Here is a 27,263-nt window from a genome sequence, read left to right on the forward strand (position 1 = left end):
TTTGTAATGGACTTTGAAATAATAGCACTGTGTTTTTATCAGAAGTTGTTGCCTGCGTAGCGCACTCGTCAGTGGTTTGCACCAGATCATTTCCAATAGTTTGTGGTCAGCTTATTTTACTAAATAGGTATGTGTGGAACCTTGCGACACCAAATACCAGAGTGAGTGTCTCACGTTCTATGTTTGAATAATTGGATTGTGCTTGGATAGACTTTTGGAACCAAATGTAATTGGTTTGCCATCTTGCATAACGCATGCTCTTAATCCTTTTTGAGATGTGTCAACCCCTAAGACTGTCTCCTTTCTTGAGTTGTGATATTGTAGTACACGTGTCTCTCTTGGCAATGCCTGTTTAAGTGACTCAAAAATGTGTTGATGATACTGCCATGCATATGGAACATCCTTCCTTAGAGCATCATCACTTAGAGAGCTGCTATTGGCAAAGTTGGGTTTGTATGGTACTAAGAAATTTTAAAATCCAAGGCTCCTCTGCAAGCCCTCTTTATCCTGGGAAGTAAGCATGTCTCATACATCTTTGAGTTTGCCTGGGTCAGGATAGATCCCAGAACTTGAATTGTTAGAACTGAAAAATTTAATCTCACCTATTTTCACCTAGCATTTCTTGCTGTTGAAAATGAGTCCTTCATGATGAGCTGTTCCCAACAGTGAGTGTAGATTTTGGTCATGTTCTCCTTTGGCTTTGCCCATCACTGCAATTTCATTGGTGAAGCATATGCATCCAGGGAAACTTTCTTTAATTTTGTCCATATGCTGCTGGAACAAATCCTGACTGATGGATAAACAAAAGGTAATTTCTGGAAGAATCTTCTGCATGTTGTCCTGAAAATAGTGATTTCTTGAGATCCCGCTGCCAATGAACCAACCAATATCTGACAGGGATGGGCAGTCTGGATGCAGGGACAATATTTCCTCTGGCTGGAGGGCCTAGACCAAGGGCTCACAGTCTCAGGATAGGGGGTAGAATATTTAGGACTGAGATGAGGAGAAACTTCTTCACTCAGAGGTTTGTGAACCTGTGGAATTCTCTACCACAGAGGGCTGTGGAGGCCAAGTCACTGAATATATTTAAGAAGGAAGTAAATAGATTTCTAACTCTAAAGGCATCAAGGGGTATGGGGAGAGTGCAGGAGTGTGGCGGTGAGATAGAGGATCAGCCATGATCATTTTGAATGGCGAGCAGGCTTGAAAGGCCGAAGGACCTACTCCTGTTTCTATTTTCTATGTTTCTGTCGTAGGTTGTATTATTGTCTTCCAACGATCCGGATGTATGTCCTTCAGGATTCTGACCGGTCAGGTGTTTGCATTCACTCCCATGTTGCTCTTGGCTATGAGTGCGTTTGCTGCTTTTCTTTGGCATATGATGTTGATAGTAACTTCTAACCATTTGACTTCGTCTGCACATTTTGTCACATTTACAATGTGGAAAGCTTGTTCCTTTTGTATTTGAGGATCTTTCCGCTCTCTGTCTTCACCCTGGTCTGTATGCCGCTAATCTCATGTACGTGCTTGCATTTATGTGGGTCTCTGATACACTCCCTGTTGTTGCTGCCAGTACTATGCACATACCTTTTGTTTGATTGCACCTTGAGCTGGTCACACCTCTGGAACCAGATTCCCTGCATACATGAGCCCAATGTCCTTTACACCATATAACTTACAAAGATCTTGGAACGTAGACAGCTTCGTAATGGGTGCAGCAGACTGCATTTCCCACACAAAGTGCTTGCTTTATGCATCCTGGCTAATGCACCAATACTGGTAGTTGCACCTAATGCTTGCATATGTTGCTGTACAGCTACAATGGCTTCATGTTTTCTGCCATCTTTTAGCAGTGTGTCAGTATTGTGACCCTTTTTCTCCAAAGGATATTTTTGGAAAGCTTCAATTGACAATGAAATTATAGCCAGCTTCATTATTCATTTAGACAACACAGCAGCTTTTGAGAAATCACAGTCCTTATCACAACACCTGCAGATCAACTGATTAATTGATTAGAACCATAGCACCATAGAAAAGTTACAGTGCAGAAAGAGCCATTCAGCCCATCATGTCTGCACCAGCCAAAAAGAGAAAAAAGAAACTAGCTCATTTTAATCCCACTTTCCAGCATTTGGTCCATAGCCTTGCAGGTTACAGCACTTCAGGTGCAGACCCAGGTACCTTTTTAAATGAGCTGAACATTTCAGCCTCAACCAACAACTTAGGCAATTAATTCCAGACGCACACCACCCTCTAGGTGAAAACGTTTTTCCTCATGTCCCCTCTAATCCTTCTACCAATCACATTAAATCTATGCCCCCTGGCAATTAACCCCTCAGCTGGTGGAAACAAGTCTTTGCTCTCTACTCTATCAAGGCCCCTCGTAATTTTGTACGCCTCAATTCGGTCACCCGTTAGCCTCCTCTGCTGTAAGCAAAATAACCCTAGCCTATCCAATCTCTCCTCATAGCTGCAATATTCAAGCTCTGGCAACGTTCTTGTAAATCTCCTCTCCAATCTCTCCAGAGCAATTATGTCATTCCTATAATGTGGTGACCAGAATTGTACGCAACATTCTAGCTGTGGCCTAACCAGCGTTTTATACAGTTCCATCATTACATCCCTGCTTTTGTATTCAATACCACGCACAATAAAGGAAAGTATTCCATACGCTTTTTTGACCACCTTGTCCAGCTGTCCTGCCACCTTCAAAGATATGTGGCCATGCACTCCAAGGCCTCTCACTTCTTCAATTCCCCTCAATAACTTCCCGTTTATTGAATTGCTTTGTTTTCCCTCCCCAAATGCATTACCTCACACTGTTCTGGATTGAATTCCATTTGCCACTTCTCCGCCCACTCGACCAAACCATTAATATCATTCTGGAGTCAACAGCTATCCTCTTTACTATCAACTCCACAGCCAATTTTTGTGTCATCTGCAAATTTCCCAATCATGCCTCCCACATTTAATTCTAAAGCATAAATATATACAACAAACAGCAAGGGTCCCAAAACTGAGACCTATGGAATACCACTGAAAACAGTTTTCCATTTGCAAAAATATCCATTGAATATTACCCTTTATTTCCTGTCACTGACCCAATTTTGGATCCAACCTGCCACGTTCACCTGTATCATATGAGATGACATTTTCCTGACCAATTTGCCATGTGGGACTTTGTCAAATGCATTACTGAAATCCAGGTAGACAACATTCACATCAACTACCCTCATCAATCCTCCTTGTTACTTCCTCAAAAAATCTTATTAAGTTAGGAAGACACGATCTTCCCCTAACAAAACCATGTTAAAGAGATCCCTCATCAACCTATGCCTTTCTAAGTGACAGTTTATCCTGTCTCTCAGAATTGTTTCCAATAATTTGCCCACCACCAAAGCCTATAATTTCCTGGCCTATCCTTTGCACCTTCTTTAAATAATGGTGCAACATTCGCAGATCTCCAATGCTCTAGAACCTCGCCTGTATCTCATGAGGATTGGAAAATTACCCTCAGAGCATCTGCTATTTCCTCCCTGGCTCCTTCAACAGTGTGGGATACAATCCATCTGGCCCTAGTGCCTTATCCACCTTCAAGGATGCCAGTCCTTGTTGTATCTAATATTTCACATTCCTTCTCTTTAACTAGAATGTTTGCATCATCCCCCTCCTTAGTGAAGACAGAGACAAAGTACTCATTAAGAACTCTGTCCACATCTTCTGCATCAACCCACAAGTTACCATGTACATCTCTGATAGGCCTCACCTTTTCCTTAGTTATTCTGTTGCTCTTAATATACTGGTAAAACATCTTAGGATTTTCTTTGATTTGACCTGCCAATTTCCATTTTTACTTCACCCCCTCTACTTTCTATACTCCTCTAGGCTTTCTACAGTATTAAGTCTTTTGTGACTGTCATAAGCTTGCTTTTTCTGCTTTATCTTGGACTGTACGCTTCAGGATAACCAGGGGGCTCTAGATATGGCAGTACCACCCTTTTTCTTTGTGGGGACATGTCTACACTGTGCCTGTAGAATCTTGTCTTTGAATGCTTCCCACTGATTTGACACAGTTTTTCTTTCTAATAGCTATATCCAGTCCACTCTTGCCTACTCACCTCAGCTTCGTAAAATTTGTCTTCCCCCAATTTAGAACTTTTACTCCTGTTCTATCTTTGTCCTTTTCCATAATGATGCTAAATATTATGGTCACTATCTCCAAAATGGCCTTCCACTGCGATTTCATCCACTTGCCCAGCTTCATTTCCTAAGACTAAATTTCGAATTATGCCACCTCTCATTGGGCTTATGTGCTAGCTAAAAGAATTCTCTTGAGTAGAGTTCAAGAATTTTGCACCCTCTGTGCCCTTCACACTGTTCGTATCCCAGTTGATATTAGAATACTTTAAGTCCCCAACGATTACTGCCTTACTGTTTTTGCACTCTGAAACCTATCTATATATTTGCTCTTCTAACTCCCTTCCACCATTTGGGGGTCCATGGTACTCTCCTAGCAGTATGGTTGCCCCTTTTTTATTCCTGAGCTCAACCCATATGGCCTCGTTTGATGCTTCATTTAGTATATCATTCCCCCCACTCACCACTGTAATTGATTCTTTAACCAATAATGCTACACCCCCACCTTTTTTATCCCCCTCTGTATCCTGCCTGAAAACTCGATATCCATGTATTGAGCTGCCATTTTGCCCCTTCTTAAGCCAAGTTTACGTTTTCACAATGATATCATGCTGCCATGTGTCTATCTGTACCCTCAGCTCATTGTCTTTATTTACTATGCTCCTTGTGTTTACATATATACCTTTTAACACTGCCAAGTTCATATGCTGAACACTTTTTAACCTGTGCTTCTTCTGTCTTTCAGAGTCACTCAGTAATTCTCCATCTCCCGTCCCCTGCTCTGAATTTGCCCTCAGGTTCCCATCCCCTTGCCAATCTAGTTTAAATTATGCCCCCCCCCACCCCAACAGCACTAGCAAACGTCCCTGCAAGGATCTCCATCCCAATCCTGTTCAGCTTGTCTAGCTTGTACAGGTCCCACCTTCCCTTCCTCAGAAATCTGATGCCCTCCCTCCTTTCCAGCTTTCCAGCCACATGTTTATTTGCTCAATTCTCCTATTTCTATACTTGCTTGCATATGGGACTGGGAGTAATCCTGAGATTACTGCTTTAGTGGTCCTGCTTTTCAATCTCCCTCCTAGCTCCCTAAAGTCTGCTTTTAGGACTTCACCCCCTTCCCTATCTAAGTCATTGGTACGAGCGTGGACCATGATCTCTGGCTGACCACTCTCCCCAGAAGAATGTCCTGTAGCTGCTCTGTGACATCCTTGACCCTGGCATCAGGGAGGCAACATACCATTTTGGAGTCATGTCTATGGCCACAGAAACACCTGCCTATTCCCTGAACTAATGAGTCTCCTATCACTATAGCTCTTCCCTTCTTCTTTCTCCCCTCCTGTACAGCAGAGCTGCCTGTGATGCCACAGACTTGGTTCTGACTGCACTCTTCCGTGGAACCAAAACTGGTATCCAAAACAGAAAACCCATTGGTGAGTCCCAGGGGACTCCTGCACCACCTGCCTAATTTTCTTAGACTGCCTGGCAGTCACCCTTTCCCTTTCTATCTCCAGGCTCCTGAGCTGCGGTGTGTGACCACCTCTCTGAATATGCTATCCACGTAGCTCTCAGCCTTGCGAATATGCCACGGTGACTCCAGCTGCCGCTCGAATTCCGAAACCCAGAGCTCAAAGTTCTGCAGCTTCCTGCACACGTGGTCATCTAGGACACTGGTAGCATCCACAGCTTCCCACATATTACAAGACACTCATTCCACATCACCAAGCTGTCCTGCCATGGCTTCAATTTACTTCTCATGCGTTAAATTTATTTTACTTTCTTGTAGCTGTTGGCTGTAATCCATCAGTTCTAAACTATGTATACTAAAGTATACTAACCTTTGCACAAAGCTGATCTTCCAGTATGTTCCACAGCTTGGCTGGATCCTTCTGATCCTCCTCAGACCAGCACAAAGTGCAACACCTCATTTCCAATGGCTAGCTTTATTTTCACCGCTTGTTAATCTGTTCTGTGATAGATAGATTTGAAATTTGTTTAAAAAGCCTAAATCCAGATTGTGGTCTTCAAATTAACACTGGGTAATTTAGTGGTCATCTTCTTGATCTTCCTGCCTTTTACGAATGATGTGCTGGAGAATTGTAGTTTCTCTACTCTGTGGGGAGATTCAGCAATGCAGCAACTGCATGTTTTTCTTTTTCTCTTCCCCTTTTTTTTGGCTGAAGCCCAGGTTTTTCTGTTTTGCATGCTTGCTTTCTTTTGTGCGGGAATGGTACCGATGGCCCTGAAACTTGTATTGTCCAACTCAAGATCGACTACCTGATTCAAAATGGACTGATTCACTGCTAATTCAGCTACCCCACAAATCAGGCACTCAATGCATTGTTGAAACACTGTCTGTAGAAGGGCATGGTCTGTGGACAGGCTTTGCCTTCCAGTGTCTTCAATGCATACTCAGCCTTTGTAAAGCACAAAACCTTGTCTGTGGCTTTTCCTGTGATCCTTAAATCATCATTGTTTTGTCTAAGAAGAATCACTGCTTCTGCTCACCATATTGTATTTCTATGTTTGCTTAATACAAACTACCAATCTCTCAAAGTAAATTGAAGCCATGGCAGGACGGCTCGGTAGAGTGGAATGTGTATCATGTATTATGTGGGAAGTTGTGGATTCTACTAGTGTCCTACGCCACCACATGTGCAGAAGGCGTCACCAGCTGCAGAACCATAGGTTTGGTTTATTTGTAGATGCAGTACAGAATTGCTGAGCAGACAGATTTACTATAAAGATTCAACAGCTATTGTTAACAGGAAAGTACAGCTGCAGCTGCTTCACACCACATGCTATTAGCTAAACTGAAAGCTACTTTGAATAATGTCTGCAGGTCACATGGTTTACATCCTGGCTTCTTGATCATTAGCTTAATCTCACAAAAACCCATCACAACAATATCTATCACAAAACAAAATGGTTGTGATTGTTGGATTATCTCAGCCTGAGAACATCACCACAGGAGTTCTTCAGTGCACTGTCCAAGGGCCAACCAACCATCTTCAGCTGCTTTACCAATGACCTATCCTTCATCATGTGGCCAGAAGTGCATTGCACCACGTTCAGTTCCATTCTCAACTCCTCAGATAATGAAGGAGATCATGCTCGCAGGATAACATTCAGTCTTGGGCTGATAAGTGGCAAGTAACATTAATTTCATACAAGTGCCAAGCAATGATCACCTCAAACAAGAGAGGATCTAACAACCCCCCTTTGACATTCAAAGGCATTGCCATTGTTGAGTTTCCCTTCATCAAGATCCTGGATGTCACCATTGACCAGAAACTTATCTAGACCAGCCACACAGAAGACGAAGAAAAAATCTAAAATAGAATTCTAAATTGGAAGGAAGGGCTAACTTCAGTGGGAGGAGAATAGAACTAGCTGTGATAAAATGGAACCAAGCATCGATGGGAAAAGCTGTGGCAGAATAAGGAGTGAGCTTTAAAGAGGAGATGTTTCAGGTAAAGCTGGGTACATTCCAAAAAGGGATAAAATATAAGGGAATCAAAGCCAGGGCTCCATGGATGACAGGGAAGATAGAGAATATGATAAAACAAAAACAAAAAGTGTATGATGCATGTCGGGTGAATTCTTCAAACAAGAACCTGACCAAATGCAGTAAATTGAGAGGGGAAGAGGTAAAATATAACTGGCAAAGAACAAATATGAGAATAGAATGGCAGTTAACAAAAAAGAGAATCGAAAAATCTTCCACCAGCTTGTAAGTAGTAAATGGATAGTAAGACATGGAGTGGGGCCTATTAGGAAAAAGAGGGTAATATATGCTTAGAGGCACAGGGCAAGTCGAGAATATTTGATGCATATTTTGCATGGGTGTTTATGGAGGAAGAAGATACAATATTTTAGTAGAAACTGAGATAGATGTGATAGATGGTGTGAAAATTGATCAGAAGAATGTACTGGAAAGGCAGGCTATGCCTTCAATGGATAAGTCGCCTGGTCAAGATTGCTTGCATCCCAGATTTCTAAGGGAAGTGAGAGTGGAGATAGCGGAAGAACTTGCCTAATCTTTCCATCTACCCTAGATAGGACGGAGGTGCAAGAAGATTGGAGTAGCAAATGTGACTCAGTTATTGAAGAAAGGGTGTAAGGAAATTCTGAGTAACCATAGGCCAGTCAGGATAACATCACAGAATCTTTACAGTGCAGAAGGAGGCCATTCGGCCCATTGACTGGCTCTCTGAAAGAGCATTCTACCTAGTTCCACTCATGCCTTATTCCTTTAATCTTGCACCTTCATTCTTTTCAGATAGCGATCCAATTTCCTTTTGAATACCTCGATCAAACTTGCCTCCACCACCCTCAGGAAGTTCATTCCTGACTCCAACCACCTTCTGGGTGAAAAAATTTTCCTCACATCATTTTACTCCTTTTGCCAATTATTAAAATCTGTGCCTTCTAGTTCTTTATGTTCCCTTGATTGGGAACAGTTTCTCACTATTTAGTCTGTCTATACCCCTCAGGATCTTGAACACTTCTATTAGGCTTCCTCTCAGCCTTCATTTTTCCAAGGAAAACAGTTCCAACCTCTCCAATCTATCCTCATAGCTACAGTTCTTCACCTCCGGAATCATTCTTATGAATCTCCTCTGTACTCTCTCCAATGCCTTCACATCCTTCAAGTATGGTGCCCTGAACTGCCTGCAGTATAACCAGCATTTTATACAAGTTCAACATGACCTTTTTACTCTTGTACTCAATGCCCCTATTAATAAAGCTTAAGATACTATATTAACTGCTCTCTCAATACGCAGTGCCATCTCCAATGGTTTATGTACATATACACTGAGGTCCCTCTGTTCCCGCACCTCCTTTAGAGTTTCTCCCTTTATTTTATGCTGTCTCTCCATATCTTTCCTGCCAAAATGAATCACCTGACACTTCTCTATATTGAACTTCATCTGCCACTTATTTGCCCAATCCACCAACATGTCTATGTCCTTTTCTGGTTCAAGACTATCCTCATCACGCTTCCAATCTTTGTATCATCTGCAAATTTCGAAATCATGCTCTGAACACCACAGTCCAAGTCATTTATATATATTAGGAAGAGCAAGACTGACTCCACTACAAATCTTCCTCCAATCTGAAACACACCCATTAAGCACTCACCTTTGTTTCCTGTCACTCAGCCAATTTCTTATCCAAGAGCCTACTTTCCCTATTATGCCATGAGCTAGAAATTTGCTCATAAGTCTGTTGTGTGGCACAGTTTCAAATGCCTTTTGAAAATCCATTTACACCACATCAACAGCATTATCCTTATCAACCTTCTCTGTTACCTCCTCAAAAAACTCCAGCAAGTTAGTTAAGATTTTCCCTTAATGAATCCATGTTGGCTTTCCTTAATTATCCTGCACTGGTCCTAAGTAACTATTGATTTTGTCCCGAACTATAGTTGCCAGAAGTTTTCCTATCACTGAAGTCAAAATGACTGGTCTGTAGTTGCCGGCATTATCCTTGTACCCCTTTTTGAATAAGGGAGTAACATTCACAATTCTCCAGCCCCTTGGCACCACCCCTTTGTCGAAGGAAGACTGGAAGACTAGTGCCTCTGTAATTTCCACTCTCACTTCCCTCAATATTCTTGAATGCATCTCATCCGGTCTGGTACCTTATCAGTTCTTCTTAGTTTTTTCACTTCCTCTCTGATCCTTCTATATTCAGCCTGATTCTCCATTATAATTTTTTACCTGGCATCTGTTGTACATGCATTTCTTTTTCGTCTTCACCTCCCCTCTCATCATCCTTAGCGCCACTGGATTTATTTGTCCTGCCTTTCCCATTCAAGGGAATATACCTTTCCATTGGCTGCAATACTGTTTCTTTGAAGGTGGCCCATTGTTCAGCCACCATCTTTTCTGTCAACATTTGATTCCAACTCGCTCGACTCAGAACCGCAGAATCACACAGTGCAGAAGAGGCCCTTCGGCCCATCGAGTCTGCACCGACAGGTGAGAAACACCTGACTTACCTACCTAATCCCATTTACCAGCACTTGGCCCATAGCTTTGAATGTTATGACATGCCAAGTGCTCATCCAGGTAATTTTTAAAGGATGTGAGGCAACCCGCCTCCACCACCCTCCCAGGCAGTGTATTCCAGACTGTCACCACCCTCTGGATAAAAAGGTTTTTCCTCACATCCCCCCCCTAAACCTCCTGCCCCTCACCTTGAACTTATGTCCTCTTGTGACTGACCCTTCAACTAAGGGGAACAGCTGCCCCCTAACCACCCTGTCCACGCCCCTCGTAATCTTGTTAACCCTGATCAGGACGCCCCTCGGTCTTCTCTGGTCCAACAAAAACAACCCAAGTCTATCCAACCTCTCTTCATAACTTAAATGTTTCAGTCCAGGCAACATCCTGAATCTCTCTGCAACCCCTCCAGTGCAATCTCATTCTTCCATCGCATGTCCAATTCCAATCACATGTGGTGACCAGAACTGTACAAAGTACTCCAGCTGTGGCCTCACCAAGGTTCTATACAACTCCAACATGACATCTCTACCTTTGTAATCTGTGCCTCGATTGATAAAGGCAATTTATCACCACCCCACTAACATGCCCCTCTGCCTTCAGAGATCTATGGACACACACGCCAAGGTCCCTTTGATCCTCAGAACTTCCTAGTGTCATGCCATTCATTGAATATTTCCTTGTCAAATTGCTCCTTCCAAAGTGTATCGCCTCTCACTTTTCAGGGTTAATTTTCCATCTGCCACTTCTCTGCCCATTTGACCATCCCGTCTATATCTTCCTGTAGCCCAAGACACTCAACCTCACTGTTAACCACCCGGCCAATCTTTGTGTCATCTGCAAACTTACTAATCCTAACCCCCACATAGTCATCTATGTCATTTATATAAATGACAAATAATAGGGGACCCAGCACAGATCCCTGTGGTACGACACTGGCTTCTAGTCACTAAAGCATCCTTCTGTCATCACCCTCTATATCCCACAACTAAGCCAATTTTGAATCCACCTTATCAAATTACCCTGTATCCCATGTGCATTTGCCTTTTTTATAAGTCTCCCATTGTGGGAGCTTGTCAAAGGCTTTACTGAAATCCATATAAAGCACATCAACTGCACTGCCCTCATCTACACACCTGGTAACCATCTCAAAAAATTCAATCAAATTTGTTAGGCATGACCTCCCTCTGACAAAGCCATGCTGACTATCCCCGATCAAACCTTGCCTCTCCAAGTGGAAGTAGATTCTCTCCTTCAGAATTTTCTCCAATAGCTTCCCTACCACTAACATGAGACTCACTGGTCTGTAGTTCCCTGGTTTATCTCTACAACCCTTCTTAAATAACGGAACCACATTAGCTATCCTCCAGTCCTCTGGCACCTCCCCCGTGGCCAGAGGGGAATTAAAAATTTGGCTCAGAGCCTCTGCGATCTTCCCCCTTTCCTCCCTCTGCAGCCTGGAACACAAAACATCCAGACCTGGAGATTTGCCCACTTTTAAGCCTGCCAACACCTCCAATACCTTGTCACTCCCTATATCAATTTGCTCAAACCTCAGATGCATTCTTATCCCCTCGAAATTGGCTTTCCCCCAATTAATTACCCCTGCTGCTCTCCCACTGTTATTTGATCCACTTGGTCCAACAGTGCCCACCCTCTTGTTGGACCTGAAACATACTGCAGCAGAAAATTGTCTTGAACATACTCCAGAAACTCTCCCCCTTGGCACTATTCCTATCCCAGTCTATATTTGCATAATTGAAGTCCTCCATTAAAATTACTCATTCTTGCACTTCTCTGTCATTCCTTTGCAAATTTGTTTTTCTACACCTCTTCCGCTAATTGACGGTCTATATACTACACCAATCAATATTATTGCACCTTTTTCATTCCTACCTCTAGCCAGAGAGATTCTGCCTTTGACCCCTCTGGAACATCCTCTCTCTCCAGCACTGTATTACCATCTTTAATCAATAATGTCAATTCATCCCCCCACTTTCCTTTTCCTGTCTCTCCTGAAAACTTTGCATCCAGGAAAATTTAACACCCAGTCCTGCCCTTCTTTGAGCCAGGTCTCTGTTATAGTAATTATATCATCATTCCATTTGTGCCTGTAGTTCATCAATCTTGTTAACCACACTCTGTGCATTCACATACATGCACATTAGTTTTTTTATTTCCTGCCTTACTCTGATTCCATCTCATTAGACTATTGCTACTTTAATTCCATCAAACTCTCCAAGTATTCTGTCTGTCTTGAAACTACTCTCTGCTGTATCCTCCTTATCAGTTAATACTCCTCTACTTCCCACTGCCAGTTTCCCTCCTCTGCACTCTGAATTTCCCCATAGGCTCCCATCCCCCTGTCAATCTGGTTTAAACCCTCCCCAAAAGCACTAGCAAGGACGTTAGTCCCGTCCTGTTATAGTGTAACCCGTCCTCCGGGTACAGGTCCCACCTGCCCCAGCAATGGTCTCAATACTTCGGAAACCTAAAGTCGTCCCTCCTATTCCATTTCTTCAGCCAAATGTTGAACTGCACAATCTTCCTATTCTTATGCTCACGAGCACGTGACACTGGGAGTAATCCTGAGATTACTGCTCTTGAGGTCCTGCTTTATAATTCCCTTGCCAACTCCCTAAAATCTGCTTTCAGGACTTCATCCCTTTTCCTAAATGTGTCATTGGTCCCAATGTTGACCATGACCTCTGGCTGTTCCCCTTCCTCAAAAAGAATGTCCTGCAGCTGCTCTGTGACATCCTTGACCCTGACACCAGAGAGGCAAGATACTATCCTGGAGTCATATCTACAGCTGCAGAAACATCAGTCTGCTCCCCTTACTATGGAATCCCCCACCACTGTAGCACTTCCACTTTTCCTCCTCCCCTCCTGTGCAGCTAAGCCACCAGTGGGGTGCCACAAAATTGGCTGTTGCTATAGCCCTCCGAGGAACCATCTTGCTCGCCAGTATCCAAACTGGAAAAGCGGTTAGAGAGTGAGTTAGCCTCAAGGATTTCCTGCACTACCTGCCTGTTTCTCTTAGATATTTTGGTGATCACCCATTTCCTCTTTGCCTGTGTACTTCTTAGCTGTGGTGTGATTACCTCTCTAAACGTGTTATTCATGTAATTCTCAGCCTTGCGGATGCAGCACAGTAATATCAGCTGCTGCAGCATAGTGACTCCAGCTGCTGCTTGTGCTTTGCAACCTGGAGTTCAAGTTTCTGCAGCTGATGACACTGACTGCAGATATGGTCATTGAGGGCACTTTATGCCTGCATGACTTCCCACATGCTGCAGGATGCACATTCCACATGACCGCGCGTGCCTTAAACTTTATGTAAAGTAGAGGTAAAGTATAGCATAATATAATAACTCACTAATCGCCTCCTCTGTTCCAAGTTCGGAAAGGCCTACACTTTCCAACCAGTCAACTTACGGACTCCTGTGACATCACTTAAATTTTATTTGTAAATTTCTGGTGTCTGTCTCGAGCAGTCTACTTGAAGGTTGTTTGTTCTATTTCAGTGCTTGACTTTTAACCTATATTTAAACCTGAAAAAGACTTACCAGAATTTACCACGTGAATATAATTGGCTAGTCACTGGGTCTCTGTCTCACTCAGGCCTAGTCGCCTGTTTCCTCACACGCCTCTTACCATCAGTGGTGGGTCAGGTTCAACTACCTAGCATTTGCAGTATTTTGCTTTTATTTTAGAAGGCTGTACTTATTTGTGCCACAACACTAGGGAGGAGCATTTTCTGTACCTGTGCTGTATCAGTCTCAATGTCAAGTGTCACCTGCTGCGCTAAAACAAATGAGTTGGGTTCACACAGGCTAACAAACGGCACATTCCTTAACCAATTGCAAAATTCTTGTATCCACTTTACTATAATTTATCATTTGTTCCCTCTGTAAACATGCTTCTGACAATACAGTGAATGATGCCGATATATAGTCAAGAAATTTCAATAAATGAGATTGCCAACTTTCAATGAACTCAGACTGCAGAATTTTTTATTTTAATTTTTTATTTGTTCATGAGATGTGGGTGGGGCTGGCTAGGCCAGCATTTATTGCCCATCCCTAATTGCCCTCATTCAGAGGGCTTTTTTGTTTAAACAGTCAACCACATTGCTGTGGGTCTGGAGTCACATGTAGGCTAGACCAGGTAAGGACAGCAGACTTCCTTCCCTAAAGGACACTAGTGAATGAGATAGATTTTTACACCAATCGGCAATGGCTTCATGGTCGTCATTAGACTTCCATTGATTTTTATTTTCCAGATTTTTATTGAATTCAAATTTCACCAGACAAGGGAATCAAAGGTTATCGGGGGTAGATGGTAATGTGGAGTTCGAAACACAAACAGATCAACCATGATCTTATTGAATAGTGGCGCACACTTGAGGGGCCGAATGGCCTACTTCTGCTCCTATTTCGTACGTTCGCATTCCTTTTTAGTTTAGAGAATCTAAGCAGGTATTCGGGGTGAGCCCGTGTCTGCAATGTGTAGCTCAATATTAGAGAAAATTTTGCCCCTCATGTTTCTACAATAGTGACGGATCCCTGGACCTGTGCATGTATGGGATCATTCTAGTATCAAACCTGAATCCTTTCTGAACAAGAATTTTTGATGACGTGTAGGAAAAAGTTCTTTCAATACTGTCTAAATTGTTTCTTTTGTGGCAAATTTGTGACTTTTGTAGTTTGCCTTCCTTCTACAAATCTTATAAAATGTAAGTTTTCATATTTGTGCATATTCATCAGCGTTGACTTCTAGTTTTCTAACTAATTTTCATGTTACATCTTTGCTTAATAATGGTATTGACTGACTCTGGCTGATGCACATGTCTGATTTTAAAATTTGGAGACCTTTCTCCTTTCTTGTAACCAAATCCCAATTTACCAGTTGAACAATATTGCTGTTTGTACAGTAAGTTTGTTGTTTACGCCTGTTGTAGTTTTGTAATCTTGTTTTTGAAAAGTTCAGTGCATTTGAAAATGATAATAATTGGGCTAATTTCAATCACAGTAACAAATGGATGACCAGTTTTGTTCTCGAATTCCAATGATAAATTTTGTTCAGAATTTTATGTAATTATAGTAAAACTCTACTAAGTGCATGAGTTTGACCCCATTCACTCCACCCATGATGGTCCCAGAACCCAGAACCACATAGAACTGACAAGTTTACATGCAGTTGAAGATTACATTGCTGAGGCAGATATGAATTGACCATGTAATGGGAATTAAGCAAATGCCCTCTGGAATGCCAACCACCATGGAGTTTTGCCTCTAAAAGTATGAAAGTCTTGTGTTTATTTATTTATTCATGCATGCACGGCCAGCTACTGTAAGTCCTTGTACAGGTCCTGGTGCTGAAAACAATTTCAGGATCCCACTTCTGTCAGGAAAATACTGGCATCCTGGACTCCACGGCCACCAGGAGGCTATTAGATGCCTGGGTCTCTGTTGTCCAGTATTTAATCATTACATTGCACAAGATATATTTCAGGTCATTGTTCCCTGATTTTCACCTCATGTAATTGGAGACATACCTACCTCTGGCTGGCTGAACCACGAGGAAGTTGAGGGGCGGAGTTGCAGTAAGGTGGAAATGAGGTAGACCTTATTCTCAAACACTTACCTGTCCATCCACCTCAATCAATCAAAAAATCAGGGGGTGTGCAGAAAGTTTAAGCCTGTTTGTACATGATTGAATATAATTCATTTTAGGAATTATTGCAAACTTTCTTAATGGAATATAATTTGTACAAAATGAAATCTATTGCGGCTCATTTTATTTTTTTTCCATAACAGAGTGGCAGAGGATCAGTTACAACTGACAGCCTCCCACTGTATTATGACTACACACTGAGGAAATATAAATCAACCAACATGCATTGGAAGATGATTTCTTTCACAACTACGAACAATGTCTGACACCTGTTTAAATCAGTCTTGGAGTTATACTTTTTTTTGAAACAAGGTGAATCAAACAGATGAAGGCATATTTTACATGATTTTTAAATGCTGTTCTGTGTATAGTTTTTTTTAAAATATGAATCGTTACACAACTCTGAAACGGTTGGGAGATGGCACATATGGCAGTGTGCTTATGGGAAAGAGCAATGAGTCTGGAGAATTGGTGGCCATCAAAAGGTATGTACATTTAATTTTTAAGGAAATGCTCAGATGTGGAATACAAAATTTCTGCAAAATAGGTACCACAGTATTGCAAGATGACATATATAACTCCATAATGAAAACAGAAAGTGCAGGAAAATCTCAGCAGGTCTGACAGCATCTGTGGAGAGAGAAACAGAGTTAACTTTTCGAGTCCAATATGACAACTGAACTGAAGAGAGGTAGAAATGTAATGGGATTTATGCTGTTGAAAATGGAAGAAGGATCTAATGGAACAAAAGGGAAGACCAGGGATGGGCTGGAGGGTGTGGGAAATTAAATACCAAAGATATCATGGAGCAGAACGCAAATGGAGTGGTAATGGTTGTAAGAAAGAAACAAAGCATCGTACAGTGTAGTGTTAATAGCAGAATAAAGGTCAGCTCAGTCTGCATTTTTTCAATTCTGTCAAGGGATGTGGGCATCGCTGGCAAGGCCAGCATTTATTATCCATCCCTAATTTCCCTTGAATTGATTGGTTTGCTCGGTCATTTCAGAGGGCACTTAAAAGTCAACCACATTGATGTGGACCTGGAGTCACAGGTAAGCCAGACCAGGTAAGAAGAACAGATTTCCTTCCTTAAAGGGACACTAGTGAACCAGATGGGTATTGACAACAATCAATGATGGTTTCATGGCCCACCATTCCAGATTTTTATTAATTTAATTTAAATTTCACCAACTGCAATGGTGGGATTTGAACCCACATCCCCAGAGCATTAGTATGGGCCACTGGATTACTAGTCTTGTGACATTATTATTACGCCATAGTCTCTCCATTAAAAGAAAAAAAAACAAGATACAGATGGGCACGTAATTGACAAAAAATAAATTCAAAATAGAGAACAAAGCTCATGGTCTGAAGTTGTTGAACTCAATGTTGAGTCCAGAAAGCAGTAAAGTGTCTAATTGGAAGACGAGTTGCTATTCTTCCAGCTTGCATTGGACTTCACTAGCACAATGTAGCAGACCCAGGATAGAAATGTGAGCAAGATGGTAAAATGAAATGGCAAGCGACCAGAAGGTCGGGGTCATGCTTGCAGACTGAATGAAGCTGTTCTGCAAAGTGGTCATCCAGTCGTGTTTAGTCTACACAGTGTAAAGGAAACCACATTGTGAGTCGAAAACAGACTAATTAAAAGAAGTAAAAACAAAAAGACTGCGGATGCTGGAAATCCAAAACAAAAACAGAATTACCTGGAAAAACTCAGCAGGTCTGGCAGCATCGGCGGAGAAGAAAAGAGTTGACGTTTCGAGTCCTCATGACCCTAAGGGTCATGAGGACTCGAAATATCAACTCTTTTCTTCTCTGCCGATGCTGCCAGACCTGCTGAGTTTTTCCAGGTAATTCTGTTTTTGTTTCTAATTAAAAGAAGCACAGGCAAATCATTGCTTCACCTGGAAGGAGTGTTTGGGGCCTTGTACAGTGAGGAAAGAGGAGGCAAAGGGACAGGTGTTACACCTCCTACAATTGCATGGGAAGGGGATGAAGTATTGGTGGTGATAGCGGAGTGGACCAGGAGGGAACGGTCCCCTCAGAAATGCTAACGGGGGAGGGGAAAGAAAGATGTGTTTGGTTGTGGCATATTGCTGGAGGTGGCGGAGGATGATTCTTTGAATACAGAGCCTGGTGGGGTGAAAGTGAGGACAAGTACTGTAGTTTTGGAAGGGAAGAGGTGAAGGCAGAAGTATGGGAAATAGGTCAGGCCTCCTTTCAAACACACTAGTAGTGACATTGGCTGTCTTAATTTCTCTGCTACCCTCATCCACTCTAACTGTCTCCCCCTGAATTTGCTGCACTCTGTTCTCTCAGGTCTAACCCTGACTTTGTTATCAAACCTGCTGACAAGGGTGATGCTGTTGTCTGCTGTGTTGACCTCTACCATGCAGAGGCTGAGCACCAACTCCAGACACTTCTTCCTATCTCCCCTGAACCATGACCCCATCACTGAGCATCAAGCCATTGTTTCCAGGGCTGTCACTGATATCATCTGCTCTGGAAATCATCTCTCCACAGCTTCCCACCTTATAGTCCCTCAACCCCGCACAGCCTATTTCTACCTCCTTCCCAAAATCCATAAAATCCATTGGCTGTCCTGGTAAAACAAAAACAGAAAAAGCTGGAAAATCTGAGCAGGTCTGACAGCATCTGTGGAGAGAGAAACATAGTTGATGTTTCGCATCTGTATGACTCTTCTTCAGAGCTCGTCAGACTCGGAACATCAACTCTGTTTCTCTCTCAACAGATGCTGTCAGACCTACTGAATTTTTCCAACATTTTCTGTTTTCATTTCAGATTTCCAGCATTCGCAATATTTTGCTTTTGACCTAGTAGAACCCTCATTTTAGTCTGCAACTGCCCCACTAAACTTATTTCTGCCTATCTTGACTCTACCTTTCTGAGGACTCGAAACGTCAACTTTGCTCTTCTCCGCCGATGCTGCCAGACCTGCTGAGTTTTTCCAGGTATTTCTGTTTTTGTTTTGGATTTCCAGCATCTGCAGTTTTTTGTTTTTATATTTGGCCATAGTTATGCCTGTCTTTTCATAGGGTATGTGAAACATTCCTTGCTTCAGTCCATTCCAACAACTTGTTTTTCCAGTACATTGATGACTGTATCAGTGCTGTTTCCTGCTCTCGCTTAGAATTGGAAAAATTAATCAATTTTGCTTCCAATTTCTACCCTTCTCTCACCTTCACATTGTCCATCTCCGACACTTCCCTTCCCTTCCTTGTCTTCTCTGTCGCCTTTTCAGGGGATAGACTGACTACTAATATTCATTACAAGCCCAACAACTCCCACAGTTATCTCAACTACGTTTCCTCACATCCTGCTTCCTCAAAGGTCTCCATTCCATTCACCCAGTTTCTCCATCTCTGTTGCATCTATTCTGATAATGCTACCTTTCCCTATGGTGTTTCCAATATGCCTTCCTTTTTCCACAACTGAGGATTTCTCCTCCAACTGTTTTTGACAGGGCCCTTAACCATGTCAAATCCCTTGCCCACACTTCTGCCCTCACCCCTTCCCCTCCCTCCCAGAAACAAGAGGGAGAATTTTCTCCCCGTTGGGCGGACCGGACGGGAGCGGGCACAGGTGGACGTAGAGCCAATTATGTGGACGGGCCAATTAAGGCCTGCCCAGCGTGATGCGCACCTGGAAGCACTCAGTGCTACCTGTGCGGGCAGGGGTCGGAGGGAGAGTCGAGGCCTGCGCTCTTTCATGCACGCATGCAAAAGAACACAGAAACCTCCCTGAGACATGAAGCTGCCTCAGAGAGATTAAGTTCAGTACAAAAGATGTTTGAAGTAAAAAAAATAAAATTATTCAGACATGTCCCCTCATGTGACATTGTCACATGAGCTAGGACATGTTTATGAATTTAAAGAAAATGTTTTATTTAATTTATAAACCCTCATGAAACCTCATTCCACCCGTGGATGAGGTTTCATGAGAAATACGAAGGCCACCTGGGCTCTTCGCCTGCCTGCCAACCTTAAGGTTCGACGGGCAACCCTGACACTCACTTTACTTAGGTAATTAATGGCCTTAACAAGCTTTTGACAGTTTGGTGGTGCACAGCCGACTCCGGTGCACCCCTGCCGAACTGAAGGTCGGAATGGCGCATGGTGACATTGGAACGCACGCCTGACATCACTGCGTGTCATTTTAGCCATCAGTGTGCGGGCCCGCCCCCGCACACTGAATGGAAGATTCTGGCCAAGGGTTTCCCCTGTACTCACTTTCCACCCCACCAGCCTCCATATTCAAAGGACCATCTTCCACCATTTCCACCACCCCCAGCATGCTGCCACCACCAAATACATCTTCCCCTCCCTTCCCCAGTAAGCATTCTGAAGGGACCGCTCCTTCCATGACTCCCTGGTCCACTCCTTTCTCACCCCAACCCCTTCTGACTACACCTTCCCATGAAATCACAAGAGCTGTAACACCTGCCTCTTTACCTCCCCTCTCCTCAGTGTCCAAGGCTCCAAACATTCCTTCCAGGTGAAGCAGTGATTTACTTGAGCTTTTTTCAATTTAGTCTATAGTGTTTGCCTCTCACAATGCGACCTCCTCATATCGGGGAGACCAAATGCAGACTGGATGAACATTTTAATGGAACACCTCCGTTCAGACCCCAAGCATGACCCCAATGTCCCAGTCACCAGCATTTCAATTTACCATCTTGCTCTCATGTTCACATTATCTGTCCTGTCCTTGCTACAAAGTTCCAGTGAAGCCCAACACAAGCTGGAGGAGCAGCACCTCATCTTCTGATTAGGCACTTTACAGCCTTATGGACTCAACATAGAGTTCGTGGCTTGCAGTTGTTGAACTCAGTCTTATACTTTGAAATTTTTTGACAATTAATTGCCAGTCAGTGTCTTGCTTCTGCTTGCAGGCTAAGCTGACCTTTATTCTGTCATTAACATCTATTCTGGACCTATTTTTGTTTCTTTACTACAGCCATTACCACTCCCTTTGCCTTTTGTTCCTTGACAACTCTGGTATTTAATCTCCCCCATCCTCTAACCCTGACCTTGCCCCCTTTTTCAACAGCATAAAATGCATCACCTTTCCACCTCAGTCCAGTTCCGACAAAGAGTCCAATGGAATAGAAAAGTTAACTCTGTTTCTCCCACCACAGAGGCTGCCAGACCTGAGTTTTTCCAGCACTTTCTGTTTTTATTTCAGATATCCAGCATCTGTTAAATTTTGCTTTTATATAACAACATAAGCTAAGATTGAACAAGAACCTTCTGGCTACTTACACATTAGCATATTCTCTCTTAAAGTAATATCACAACAAAACATTGCAGTGTTGTTCATGGAGGAAAAATACTGGTTTGTTGTTTAATTTCATTGCATTAAGAATAAATAATTGGAAAAATCAAGAACTGAAAATATAGTGGGGAGTAAATTGGGACATATGGTACCTATTTTTCAAGCACTATCCGGCTTCATCAAGCCCCAAAATGGCGGGCAGTAAGCGCATGCTATTTTCCACCTAGAACTGTGCTGCCTACCATGTGGGATAAAGACAAACAAGAGGTGTCAACAGGTGTTAACCTCTTTGCATACGCATATAAGGGTCCTACATGCCTGTTCAGGTCGGTGCTGTGTCATTGGCACCACTGGCTGCTTCTTAGATGATTAACCATGAGTATCCTGGGGCTCTTAGAAAAGAGAGGGCTGGGGATGATCTAAAAGAAGTATTTAAAATAGGTGGACAGAGCAAACGTATCCATACTTGTGGGGGAGACCAAAACTAGGTGTCATAAATATAAGATAGTCGCAAATAAATCTAATAAGGAATTAAGGGGAAGCTTTTTTATCCAAGGAGTAGTAAGGATGTGGTACTCGCTCTCACAGGGAGTAATTGAAGCGAATAGCATGGATGCATTTGAAGGGAAGCTAGATTAACACATGAATCAGAAAGAAATAGAAAAATATGTTGATAGCATTAAATATAAAGGAGTATGTAATTGCCTACACGAAGTAAGTTAAATATTTACCAGAATTGCCTTCCCCATTTCCATCACTCCCAAACCAACTCCAATGCCTCTCAAACATTTGAAGATCCAATCGCTTCTGTCCCTCACTACTTGCCACCCAATATTCTGCCATCTCCTCACCACCCAACGTATCCATCCCTGGCCTCCAGTCCCACCACAACTATCAGTATGAACAAAGGATAAGGGTAGATTTTACAAATTTTCACTTGTAACAGAGAGCTTTGTGATTGGAGCATTAACCACAAATTTAGGTCAACACACCCAATTCACAACTTGCGTGATTTTCCACTTCTTTCACATCGGAATTCATCTTGACACCTTAACCAACTGATGATTCTCACACACATGTATAGATCATGTCTTTATTGAGACACCATGCTCACTGTTTCCATATGACTGCTACTATACAGTGATTTACTTACGTTTCTATATCATTTTTATCTTTGATCACTGCAATCCATGCACACTAATAAATCATAGTGAAACAAAGATACATAAAAGTGACAGTATGATAACAAACGTAGAACCAGCAAGAATGCATGTGGCAGTCCTGATCTCTTCCATTTGTTTTATTACCATTATTATATTGTCCTTTACATCGGTCGAAAACATTTGTCTTAAATCCCTTAACACTATAGCCTAGTCTCCTGCTCATCAGAAAAATGTTTAACTCATAATGTGGTGGTCCCACAGACTGCCAAGGATATTGAAGTTAGGTAGTGTGCACTGTCGTTCCCATACCTACCAATTAGATTTTGCACCAGGAATCAATGCAATACCTATTTGTTAAAATGAAACTCAAAAGCATTCAACATGAAAAGCAAACTGGAACTGATTCAGTGCAGCTCAAAATTATTGAGAAACAGAGTAATAGTTTAATGTTTTAAGAGCTCTCTAAATGAGGACTGTACCCCTATTCAAAGGGATATAGCACTATCTTTGCAGAAAACATTTTGATTAGTAGAGTATTAAATTCTAACAAATTAAAAAGTACTGAAAAATATATCGAAAAAAATCCAGTAGATGGACCTGATAATTTCTGGGTTTCCTCCATCGTTCCCTAAAGTTCACTTTGAAATATGCTGTTCATATTAGTGAAGATAGGGATCAGACGTAAATTTGTGAATTCTAAAACTGTATAAGCAGAGCAGAGAAAAATGCTCTAAAATGTTTTCCAAACAACAATCAATGTTTATCTAAACAGGACCGGGACCAATATGCTTGCAGGGGTGTTCACTAGTACTGTGGGGAAAGGTTTAAACTAGAATGGCAGGGGAATGGGAACCTGAGTGAAGACACAGGAGAGGGAAACAAAGATAGAAATGAAAGACAGAAAAGTAAAAAGCAAAAGTGGAAGGCAGAGGAAACAGGGGTTAGCAGCAATTAGGGCCATAGTATAAAAAATGTGCAAAAATGTTAAAAAGACAAGTCTAAAGGCACTGTATCTGAACGCAGGGAGCATTCACAATTAGGTAGATGAATTAACAGCACAAATAGATGTAGACGGGTACAATATGATTGCGATTACAGAGACATGGCTGCAGGGTGACCAAGGCTGGGAACTAACTATCCAAGGGTATTCAATATTTATGAAGGACAGACAAAAAGGAAAAGGAGGTGGCGTGGCGTTGTTAATTAAGATGGAAATCAGTACAATATTGAGAGAGGATTTTGGCTCAGAAAATCTTGATGTAGTATCAGTCTGGATGGAGCTAAGAAGCAACAAGAGGCCAAAAACATTAGTGGGAGTTATCTATAGGCCTCCAAACAGTACTGGTAAGGTAGGGGATGGTATTGAAAAGGAAATGAGGGATGCATGTAACAAAGGTGTGACAGTAATCATAGATGACTTTACTCTACAGATAGACTGGGCAAACCAAATTAGCAGTAATACTGTGGTGGATGATTTCCTGGAATGTGTACGAGATGGCTTTTTAGACCAGTATGTCGAGGAACCAACTAGGGAACAGGCTATCATAGATTTGGTTTTGTGCAGTGAGAAGGGATTAATTAATAATCTTGTTGTGTGGGGTCCTTTAGGGAACAGTGACCATAACATGATAGAATTCTTCCTTAGGTTGGAAAGTGAAGAAGTCTAAACCAAAACTAGGGTCCTAAAGCTAAACAAAGGAACCTACGAAGGTATGAGGCATGCGTTGGCTAAGACAGATTGGGGAACTTCATTAAAAAGTATTAAAGGTGGATAGGCAATGGTTAATATTTAAGGAACTAATGTATGCATTGCAACAGTAATACATTCCTTTCTGGCACAAAAACACAACAGGAAAAGTGGCCCAACCATGGCTAACAAAAGAAATTAAGGCTGGTATTAGATCCAAAGTGGAGTCATATAAAGTTGCTAGAAAAAGTAGCAAGCCTGAGGATTGGGAGCAGTTTAGACTTAAGCAAAAGAGGGCCAAGAGATTGATTAAGAGGGGAAGAATAAAGTGTGAGAGTAAACTTGCAAGGAACATAAATGAAAACTGTAAAAGCTTCTTTATGTAAAAAGAAAAGGATTAGTGAAGACAAATGTAGGGCCCTTAATCCTAGACAGGAGAATTTATAATAGAGAACAAGGAAATGGCAGAACATTTAAACAACTACTTTAGTTCTGTCTTCATGGAGGAAGACACAAATAACTTCCCAGAAGTGCCAGGGAACCGAGGGTTTGGTGAGAAGGACGAATTGAAGGAAATTAGTATTACTAAAAAAACAATGCAGAAGAAATTAATGGAACTGAAAGCTGATAAATCCCCAGGGCCTGATAATCTACATCCCAGGATACTAAAAGAAATGGAAATAGTGGATACGTTGGTTGTCATCTTCCAAAATTCTGTAGATTCTGGAACAGTCCTGGCAGATTGGAGGGTGGCAAATGTAACCCCTACTGTTTAAAAAAGGAGGGAGGGGAAAAACAGAGTTACAGACTGGTTAGCCTAACATCAGTGGTAGGGAAAATGCTAGAGTCTCTTATAAAGGAAGTGATAACAGGATACTTAGAAAATATCAGCGGGATTAGACAAAGTCAACATGGATTTATGAAAGGGAAATCATGTTTGACAAACCTACTGGAGTTTTTTGAAGACGTAATGAGCAGAATAGATAAGGGATAACCAGTGGATGTGGTACATTTGGATTTTCAGAAAGCTTTTGATAAAGTCCCACATAATAGATTAATTAAATTAAAGCTTATGGGATTAGGGCTAATATATTGCATGGATTGAGAATTGGTTAGCAGACAGGAAACAGAGTAGAAATAAATGGATCTTTTTTGGAGTGACTAGTAGGGTACTGCAGGGATCAGAGCTTGGGTCCCAACTATGTGAGTGGTGAGGAGGATGATAAGCGTCTTCAAGGCGATTTAGACAAGTTAAATGAGTGGGCAAATACATGTCCAATGCAATATAATGTGGATAAGTGTAAAGTTATCCACTTTGGTAGGAAGAACAGAATGTCAGAGTATTATTTAAATGGTGATAGATTGGGAAATGTTGATGTACAAAGGGACCACTAATCACTGAAAGCAAGCATGCAGGTGCGGCAAGCAGTTAAGAAGGCAAATGTTATATTGGCCTTCATTACAAGAGGACTTGAGTACAGGAGCAAGGATGTCTTACTGCAGCTATACATGTCCTTGGTGAGACCACACCTGAAGTATTGTGTGCAGTTTTGGTCTCCTTACCTAAGAAAGGATATATTTGCTATTGAGGGAGTGCAGTAACGTTTCACCAGACTGGTTCCTGAGATGGCAGGATTTTCTTATGAAGAGAGGTTGGGCCGACTAGGCCTGTGTTCTCTGGAGTTTAGAAGAATTTTCAGCTGCTTCATCAATGACCTTCCTTACATCATAAGGTCAGAAGTGGGGATGTGCGCTGATGATTGCACAATGTTCAGCACGATTTGCGACTCCTTCTGAAGCAGTCCATTTTCAATTGCAGCAAGACCTTGACAATATCCAGGCTTGGGCTGAGAAGTGGCAAGTAACATTTGTGCCACAAAAGTGTCAGGCAATGACCATCTCCAACATAAGAGAATCCAACCGTAGCCCCTTGATGTTCAATGGCATTACCATCACTGAATCCCCCATAATCAACATCCTGGGGGTTACTATTGATCAGAATCTGAACTGGACTAGCCATATAAATACTGTGGCTATAAGAGCAGGTCAGAGGCTAGGAATCGTGCGAGGAGTAACTCACTTCTGACTCCCCAAAGCCTGTCCAGCATCTACAAGGCACAAGTCAGGAGTGTGATGGAATACTCCACACTTGCCTGGAGGAGTGCAGCTTGTACAACACTCAAGAAGCTTGACACCGTCCAGGACAAAGCAGCCCACTTGACTGGCACACCACATCCACAATCATTCACTACCCCCACCACCGACGCACAGTTGCAGCAGTGTGTACCACCTCTAAGATCCTCTGCAGGAATTTACCAAGGCTCCTTCGACAGTACCTGCCAAACCCACAACCATCACCATCAAGAAGGTCAAGGACAGCACAACCTGGAAGTTCCCCTCCGAGTCACTCACCATCCTAACGTGGAAATATACCGCTGTCCCTTCACTGTCGCTGGATCAAAATTCTGGAACTCCCTTCCTAATAGCACTGTGGGTGTACCTACACCACATGGACTGCAACAGTTCAAGAAGGCAGCTCATTACCACGTTCTCAAGGGCAACGAGGAATTGGCAATAAATGCTGGCCCAGCCAGCGAAGCCCACATCCTGTGAATGAATAAAAAAAAGAGAGGGGATCTCATTGAAACATATAAAGTTCTGACAGGGCGGGACAATCTGGTTGCAGGAATAATGTTTCCTCTGACTGGGGGTCTAGAACAAGGGGTCACAATCTCAGGATACTGGATAGGACATTTAGGACTGAGATGAGAAACTTCTTCACTCAGCGGGTAGTGAATCTGTGGAATTCTCTACCACAGAGGACAGTCGTGGCCAAGTCACTGAATATATTTAAGAAGGAAATAGATTTCTAGACCCTAAAGGTGTCAAGGGGTGTGGGGAGAGAGTGGGATTATCGTGTTGAGGTAGAGGACTAGCCATGATATTGAATGGCAGAGCAGGCTCAAAGAGCCAAATAACCTACTCCTGCTTCTATTTTCTATGTTTCTGTTGGCGAGTTCCTTTTAACTTGTACAGATAGACAATTGGGACATCCTTGTACACTTGCAGGATGTTCCCTTGCTCACACACAGACTGAAAGTGTTCAATCAGCTTCTTGAGCAGGCATTGGCATCCTGCCTTGTAGACCTCATCTGGAGTAACATCAGCTTCTGGACAGGAGTTTGATTCCACTCGTCGTTTCGAACAGTGTGGGCGGGTCCTCTAGAGCTGTTGATGGCAACCTGTGCCAGCCCTTTGATTGCTTCTTCATTGATAGATGAAGGCCAATTG

The 27,263-nt window shown here is 42.4% G+C and overlaps 1 protein-coding gene across 2 annotated transcripts in view; it reads left to right on the top strand.

The window, feature by feature from the left end:
• mak (male germ cell-associated kinase) overlaps window positions 1-27,263 on the top strand; it is a 227,992-nt gene that overhangs the window by 15,894 nt on the left and 184,835 nt on the right. Inside the window, exons 2-3 of one of the 2 annotated variants that reach the window (XM_041185026.1) lie at window positions 1,257-1,310; window positions 15,968-16,309. In XM_041185026.1, the coding sequence (XP_041040960.1) occupies window positions 16,209-16,309 (101 nt within the window). In that variant the 5' untranslated portion in view covers window positions 1,257-1,310; window positions 15,968-16,208. The remainder of the gene's footprint in view (window positions 1-1,256; window positions 1,311-15,967; window positions 16,310-27,263) is intronic. The other variant, XM_041185027.1, reaches the window with a different exon arrangement.

The sequence above is a fragment of the Carcharodon carcharias genome, chromosome 3, assembly GCF_017639515.1.
Source record: "Carcharodon carcharias isolate sCarCar2 chromosome 3, sCarCar2.pri, whole genome shotgun sequence".
Lineage (NCBI taxonomy): Eukaryota > Metazoa > Chordata > Chondrichthyes > Lamniformes > Lamnidae > Carcharodon > Carcharodon carcharias.